This window comes from Hippoglossus hippoglossus, chromosome 8 (genome assembly GCF_009819705.1).
Source record: "Hippoglossus hippoglossus isolate fHipHip1 chromosome 8, fHipHip1.pri, whole genome shotgun sequence".
Classification (NCBI taxonomy): Eukaryota; Metazoa; Chordata; class Actinopteri; order Pleuronectiformes; family Pleuronectidae; genus Hippoglossus; species Hippoglossus hippoglossus.
In genome coordinates this window covers 13,435,604-13,443,918 of record NC_047158.1, presented here as the reverse complement: position 1 = coordinate 13,443,918, position 8,315 = coordinate 13,435,604, and the positions used below count along the sequence as shown (strand labels likewise).

General features: G+C 40.9%; 1 protein-coding gene across 1 annotated transcript; it reads left to right on the top strand.

Moving 5' to 3' along the window:
- The first annotated feature begins 1,480 nt into the window (after positions 1-1,480).
- On the top strand, positions 1,481-8,072 carry LOC117766705 (transmembrane protein 235). Its single transcript, XM_034593989.1, has 4 exons — positions 1,481-1,981; positions 3,075-3,152; positions 3,657-3,794; positions 6,920-8,072. Exons 1-4 carry the CDS (start codon positions 1,813-1,815, stop codon positions 7,162-7,164), a joined length of 630 nt encoding a protein of 209 aa, XP_034449880.1. The 5' UTR covers positions 1,481-1,812; the 3' UTR covers positions 7,165-8,072.
- The last annotated feature ends 243 nt before the right edge of the window (positions 8,073-8,315 follow it).

The window sequence follows — 8,315 nt, the reverse complement described above, 5'->3', positions numbered from 1 at the left end:
ACGTACTAAAACCTGCTCTCTGAGTCTCAGGCCACAGAAACACAGCAGCACAAAACCAATGCTGTGCTCAAAGACACCAATTTCCATTTATAATTAGGATCCAAGAAAGAGCCATTAAACTGCCCAGCCTGTTAAAAGCTACAGAGAGGAACAGATGTGGAGAAGTCCTCTTAGTCATTAAACCAATGGGACTCTGCATACTGTGTGAACTCTTTAGCACAGAACTGATAAAACTGAATGGCCGATTAGCTTTGAACTCCGAACAACTAAAAACTGAGAGAAATTTGAGTGAATCCAACTTGGTCACTGAGGCTAATTCCACACAACCTGGCAACCAGGGGTCCGTTCTGGCAACAACAAAAGGTACAGATAGAGATACTCGAAGTGAAAGACTGAGGCTTTGTTCAGGTTTTTGATTTCATGTTCGTTATTCTTACGAGCTCTGAAGTAAGTATATTATATTATATTATGTTGATCACATCCACCTCCTTGTCTGTTTGTTTGTTTGTTTACAGTGACGAGTCAAGACTTAAGTCCAATTCATCCTATTTTAATGTATGACATAATAAATAAATGAATAAATAGATAAATAAATTGAGAAATGTTGATAAAGTAAATAAATGAATGTAGAACTACAGAAATAGACTTTTTCCCAGTTTATCCATTTATTTAATAATTATTTGTGACATTTTTTAGTCATTGATATTTATGTCATAACACTTATTTTCTGATCTAAAAAAAAGCAGAATGACATTGAGTGTTTAATTGCGAAACACCAACTGCATTTGGATGCTAAAGTTTGCTATTTGGTTCAGGTGCCTGTGACTTCACCTCTCATCAGTTTAAGGTGTATTTTTCCTCCTGTAGCTCAAGCATCCAACACGTTTTCTGTTCGCAAAGCACGTTGCGGCTGTCTTTCCTTTATTAGCAACATCAAATAAGAATTGCCCCACCTGGAGGACTCCTTCGGTATGACAGGTGACTAAAGAAAGTAGAGGTTGCCATGTTTTAATTCGTCATGCCAACCGAACTTTTTAAATACAATCATCTCTAAAGCCAGGGATATGTTTATATCTTTATTATTAGGTGAAAGCCCTAAAGGCTTAAATGTTGATTTTAGTTTATTACGTCTGGTTTAACATTAAATCCTAAGCTGCCTTTTCATACTTATACATATAATGATTAAAGCCTGGGTGGGGTCAGAATTGTATCTTTGTTTGGTCAAAGCAGCAGCCACTGTTACTGGTGAAAATAGGCTAAAAATTACAGTTAAATAGTCACACACACTTTAATGATCAAACTGCAGTCGGAAATTAGCTATTTTGCATCCAAAAGTAAAAGCCAAACACATTCTCAACATGTATACTCTTGGTCGGACGTTTATTTTGAAAGGCAATACGGGAAACACGGTGTCTTATTCCAGGAGTTGGACACTATGGGTCAAATCAGGAGCAGTGCTGCTGCTGTCCGCCACAATTATCTGTCAGTGTGGGGGAAACTGGCGCAGAGAATTGCGCATCCTGCTTATCTCTCTTTCTTTTTCTCTTTTCTTTTCTTTTTTTTTTTTTTTTTACAAAGAAGTAAAAATAATGATAATTGATTGTATCTTTTATTGATTGGATATTGTATTTCAGGCCAACCAAAACTACATGTATAGACATGCTTGCAGCGCAGAGGAGCGACACTTTCCAGGGAAGGATCCGCTTGGACAGCTTTTACGCATCGCACATCTTGGAGCGTCGGTTGAGATTACAGTGAAATAAAAGGTCTACAGCGTTACTGCGCCCTGCGTGCGGACCGTATATATCCATAATGAGGTACGGATCTGTGATCGTTTCTGCTGGGTGCACAGCTTTGCTCAGTTTCTGCCTCCTCGCAGTGGCAATTGGGACTGACTACTGGTACATCATCGACGTGAATAAACCCAACCACACAGACTCAGACGACCTGAGTTCTCATTCTGGACTGTGGAGGATTTATGGTATGTCGTATTGTCCGCTCAACCTCCGCACGTGGTTTGTACTTTGCACGAGCTTTTATTAAGAGGGTATTAATTCGTCTACTCATGTACAATGTAAATAAAATTGGACGCAGTTCTATTTTTTTAAGGACAACTTTTGCGCAGCTTCGCCAGGGCAGTTAAATATCAATGGTGTCGTGCGTAAAAGGCACAACATATGCATAAGGTCTAAATTGAACCAGGAGTGTTTGCACTGCTAGCACGTACATGTATGTCAGTATTGATGTTGTCTCTGATGTTGTCACCAAAAGAAAGAAGTTGAATCTTTGATACCCACCATTAATGTGCATTGCTCATGAAGCATGAGTCTGATGTACTCTCAGCAGCAGAAGCAACATTTGCCAGTTTTTTTTTTGCAAGTGAGTCTTAGCTGGTGCGCAGAGGAGGTGTCATCCCAGTGCCTTATGTTTGATGAAATGAATGGAGCATGGTCATATGATGAATAGCAACCGCTCTAAAATGGATTTTTCAATTTTTCACTTCAGATTTGGTGAGTGTGATGAACCGCAGGTGCTGCCTTTTTAAGTGTGCAATAATAGATCCATAATAGCTCCCCCCACTAACCCCCCTAAGTAATAACTGATACTACTGTGTGGGGACTTCTGTATCAGCCCCTGCAGGCGAGGCTGCAAAGAGAAAAGGATGCTCTTCGACACAGCTGCAATGTTATCTGCTTGTTAGCTGCGCAGCTTGAGGCGTTCAATTTGTGGCCGCACCATGATACGCAAAGTAGCTGCCAGGAAAGAAATAAGACAACATACAATGAAGCGTCTCAAGCAGCTCCCACCTGTGACAAATTGGCAGGAGAGGAACAAGCACTGGCTCCATTGATACTGTGCAAAACAATCAACACATGCACAGGTGAAGTGAAATGTAAAGACCGCCTTAACTTGTTGAATTCATTTAATCACGGGTTGCATCTCTACATCTAATTATTTGCACTCCTCAAAGACAAAAATAGCATGTTGCTTGGAATCCGAGAGCAATTGTGCAGAGTCCTACAGCTCTTTCTCTATGTCCTGTCATGTGTAACCTTTTCCCTTGACATTTTCAGGAGCAAACAGTAGTTCGGTCATCCCTTCTTTCACGGCAAACATGTCCAGCCTGTCAGAGGTGGAAAGGCACCTTCTCGGTGAGTGGATTTGTTCATCAGCTGAAGCAGGAGTTGATTTAATAGTTCACATAAAAAGAGATCCCTGGCAGTTGTAATTTAAAGGTTGTGGTGGCTGCTGAAAGGAAAGAAAACAGAAATATGACATTGTATTTATAAGCCGTGCTGTTAGACAGTTACATCCAGGTGTTAAACACAAAGCAAACAAGCACATTTTGACTTTAGATTTTGTAAAACAGTCTGTCTAGTTGTTCACTGAGACAATAAGCTATTTCAACACAGTCCCAATATTCTGCAAGTTGATTTTCAGGTCTTGCTGATGTAGAAAATATAAAACGAATGGATACCCGAATTATAGAAATCAACCCGACAATATCAAAGGGCTTCATAAAGGTTGCACTGAGTAAAATCCAGTGGACTTGTAAACACAGGGCCTATAGAAATCACAGCATAACCTTTTAACAACTGTAAGTGCAGTGTGCATTGTGTGATCGTGTGTGCGCGTGTGTGCGTGCGTGTTTGCAGGCTTACACAAGGTGGTGGTCATCCTGCTGCCCCTCAGCCTGGTCATGCTGGTGTTTGGCTGGATCTTTGGTCTTGTCAGTTCGTTGGCCCGCAGCCCGAAATTGTTGGCCGGATCAGCAACACACCTTCTCCTCTGCAGTAAGTTACACAATAACTATCAATTGCTTCTATTTTCTCAGCCTCCAGCAAAAGTGCTCTACTTGAGGGCTTGCACGAAGAAAATCCTTTTTTTAGTGTGTAAGTGCAGCACCGGAGTAAACGAGTGGGTGGCACATGCAAGTGTGTGAGCGTGTGTGTTCGTGTGTGTGTGTGTGTGTGTGTGTGTGTGTGTGTGTGTGTGTGTGTGTGTGTGTGTGTGTGTGTGTGTGTGTGTGTGTGTGTGTGTGTGTGTGTGTGTGTGTGTGTGTGTGTCTGTGTTTGTGTGCAATAATGACACCTAGGAAACCTTGGAAATCCAAATGTCAGCTGCTCTCACTCATGTCTGAGTTACATCAAACAACTAAAGACAACAACCAGCGGCACGTCTCAGCCTCTACATTTGTGAAAATATTATATCTTGCACTCGATTGGAAAAAAAAATCCTCTTATGGGTTTGAACTTGAAGCTACATATTAAATATCTCCTCGTGGACATTAAAAGCCCCATTTGACTTAATTGAGTCGGGTTAGGTAATGATGCTTTTGCTCACACTGCTGGAGTGGGTGAAGATGGGGATTTAATGGTGCAAATAAGGAAATTAGTCACAAAGCACTTTTAGACTGGTGGTTGTGACAGTGCTGTGCAGCACTTCCGTCTCTTTATTCAATCTCTTTGGGAGCAGACGCTGCATGATTAACTTGCCATTGTAGCTGTACTGTGTGAGATGTTCACGCTGCTCTGACAGCACACTCCCATATGCTAAATCACAGCTTTGGCATCCTGTCCTAAAATATAAACAAAAATAGTTGCCAGTGCTGATTTAGGGAGGTCGTTTTTTCCTACCAGATGACGGCCCGATTTGCATAAAATCAACCATAATTGCAGGCTTGTTCCTGATGAGCCAGAACAATGTTTTTTCGACACCAAACAACCAGGTCTTTGCAGCATGCGGAGTGAATCCTGCACGTGAAGTGGCATCAAGCTGCAGAAGAGCGTGTCCTTGATTGAATGATTCCCTCAGACCCTCAGATCATCAGTGGGCAATTCCTTGTGTGATTGTGTGTCACTCTAAAATTCAACTTCCTCTTTCGGGGGAAATTTATTGTGATCAAATGGATAGACAGTGACCTGCCACACACAATGATGTCTTTGACAACAATCTTGGACACTGAAATCATTAATATCTATGTAACATGTAATTGTGATCGCAGCATCAATACTTATCCATACAGGGTAGTGCATGCTCATAAATATGCATTGAATGTCCAACAGAGCACTGCAGAGTCCGCTCCGAGTGGAAATGGCCTTTAGGTTTGATCTACACAGAAAGGACACACTTCAGCAGCACGAGGGCAAAATAAGACTGCTCTTTATTTCCTCCACTGCACTTTGAAGTGTCCGGCAAGAAGACAGTCGCAAAGACTAGCATATCCATCAGAAATCGATTGGATTCGCTCTATATGGGTTAGAATGTCAGTTCGGGTAAAGTTGAGAGTGTCGGCATGAATCTGTCACAGAAAATGAAGGTCTTACTCTGACATCTCTGCAGACAGGCCCAGCCTCCAATATGTCCCCCAGCAGAGACAGCGAATTTGAATTTCCCTTCGACATCTCTACAGCACCTGCAATCACCAAGCTCCTGCACTCTCAGTACCACCGCTGATGGTCGGTAAACAGAAAAAGGGAAAAAAGGTTTTCAGATGGATTCCTGTGTTTTTTACTGCTCTTGTCCAACCTTATTCAATGTACTATAGCAACCTATCTCTGAGTTTGAAGTTTTAGTACGAGAGAATTCCAAATGATGAATTGCAGTAAATGGTAAAGGGACTGTATTTATAAAGTGGATTTTTCATCTTATCGACCATCCAAAGGGCTTTACAGTACGCGTCACGTTCACCCATTCACACGACGCTTCTATACACAGGTATTTTTGTATCACACATCATTAGTGAGTTTTCAGGGGCAAGGACACTGTGGCTTGGGGAGTCAGGATTAAACCTCCGACCTTGGTTAGTTGGACGACCCGCTCCTGAGACACAGCTGCCCAGTGATGCAGAGACAGATTCCAAGAGATTCATTTGGTTTTCCAGCCTTTGGACACAGGGGCCTGTGCAAACAAAATGGATGTCGATTAGAGCTGAAGGGGAAATCTTGCTTAATGCAGGAGCACAAGTCGAGTGTCTTTCTTTCTTTCTTCACACCTTCTTAAGCCCTACAAGACAAATTGTGATTCGTGAATCTGGACCATACATATTCAATTTGATTTATTGATTGATTGGTTTAATTAAGCACTTCTAAGCACACTCGACATTGGGAGACAGGTTGTCCGCAGTTGTAATTTGAAATTATCAGTAATTAACGGAGGTTAATTGCTGCAGTTTGTGCTGGTACTGCTTGTCACGGTCCTAGCCTGAATTATACAATTTGTGTTGACAGCTCTGTATTTAAGGATTAACAAGTCTAAACAATACAGAGAAGAAGCTTCATATTTATAAAGAATTGGATTAAATTTAGAAGCAGCTTGATGGAATAATTTACATATGAATGAGGAAATTTGTTTTTTTGTTTTTTTAAATAAGACTAATTATTTTAAGCTAATGGGTTTACGGGTTGAATTCTATACATTTTATAATATCATCCATTGTATTGCATGAAGATAATGATAAACACAAAAGATAAACACATGTTTTTGTGTTTGTTTGTAAGCAAGTTACACCCAAACTACTGGACGGATTACCATTAAACCTGGGGGAAGGATGCAGTAGGGCTCAGGGAAGTTCTCATAAAAGTTTGGTGCAGGTCCGGACTAAGGGGTGAATTCAGGGCTTTTTCTTCGCTTTCTTTAAAATTGAGAGATGTTTTCAACAATGTCCTTCATTTCTCAGAGGATAATTCAAGATGATGAAAAAAAAATCAGGCATGTTCACAGTACAAATGTTTATGAGTGTGAGAAACATGGTGCAGGTCCTAACAATTCTAGTTCGAGTTTTCTTCTATTTTTTGTTAATTGCAATACTAGCTCAATGGTCCAACTGTGTAACCCTAGTAAGTCAAATGGATACATTTTCATGTTACAGGTACATAAGTCATTGTGGTACCATTTGTCTGTGTCTGTGCACCAACAGGTTTTTTCACCCTGTGCGGTGTCAGCATCTACATCAAATATTCAAACCGGGCCATGGAGGAGTTCCAGCAGATCGTGTCCCCGGGGGACCTCGCCTATGTGCACGTGTCCTTCGGCTGGTCCTTGGCCTTGGCCTGGCTCTCCTACAGCCTTGAGGTGACCACCGGCCTGCTGCTCATGCGCGCCGCTGCAATAACTCATATGAAGGGACGTTATGACTCTGGAGTGGCTATTGCCATGTTATAGAAGGAGTGAGTGAAGAAAAAAAAAAAGCCTTGAGGTTGGATGGTATTGTGTTGCTTTTAAAATGTATTTATTTCCTGTAGTGAAATAGAGCAGTATTCATTATTTTGCATTTGCAGTTCTGTCCGAGTTTGCAGCAAAAAGTATAATGTCTTTTCCGTGAAATGTGTCTTGAAACATGTTTTTAATTTATTGAACGCAGCTTCATCCGCAGCCCAACTGCAAACTGCATGTCAATATGAACAAAGGCAAACTGTACGTTTCAGTCGTATGGGGTAATTTTTTCTTTTGATGTGTGTCAGATAGGCTTTTCTACTCGAGGAGTAAATCTGTACCACTACTACACCCATTACACCTACTACACCCACATATATATGTATTTATATATATACATACATATATATGGTGGTTTACTGCTGATTCTGCAGCAGAAAAACACCATGCAACGGAGACACCTACACTCCAGCATAGTCACAGGTGCTAGAGTTTGTTGTATTTCATAATACAGCTGCTGCATTGTTGCTCCATTTTCTGGAGTAATTTCCATTTCATGGCTTTTGAAGAGCATTTAGCGTTTGATCAATGTAATTGTTATGACAATGTTGGCTGCAGAGTATTATGGATTTTTAAGGAAATACAAAACATAATAGTTCAGCCCTTTTGCTTACAACAATCCTGCTGGTAAATTCTTTAATCACAGGAACCGGGCTGAGGATAAGTGCACTCTTGAGGATCCCTCAAGCAGTTTTCAGCAGAACAAAATATGCTCATAGTTGCTGTCAGCTTTGCCGTAGTTAACAGCTACATATTGTAATGATCTGCCTGTGCTGTACAAAATGAGACTTCTGCTCTCTGCATACTGAAAGTAAAAAAGCGCTGTAACCATGAAAAAATGTATCACTTTGCAATTCAGTGGATTTTACTGTGTCGATGCTCTTTTTTTACAATCATGAAAAACCTTGTTCATGCTCTCGTAACTGAACGGCTTTTTATTTTCAACGGGGACGGAAAAACAACGAAACATCAATCCAGTTGTTGCGTGAGTGCAACAAAAAATAGCGTCGATCATCTAAATGGAGACATGTCTGTCCTGCACTGTATATTTTTATGTACAAGACAACAAGTCCTGCAGCTTACAAGAATACCAAGTACCA

Coding starts and splice junctions, on each gene's coding strand:
- LOC117766705 (XM_034593989.1), top strand. CDS start 1,813: ATGAGGTACGGATCTGTGATCGTTTCTGCTGGGTGCACAGCTTTGCTC. Junction 1,982..3,074: donor TGGACTGTGGAGGATTTATG/GTATGTCGTATT, acceptor TGACATTTTCAG/GAGCAAACAGTAGTTCGGTC. Junction 3,153..3,656: donor GGTGGAAAGGCACCTTCTCG/GTGAGTGGATTT, acceptor GCGTGTTTGCAG/GCTTACACAAGGTGGTGGTC.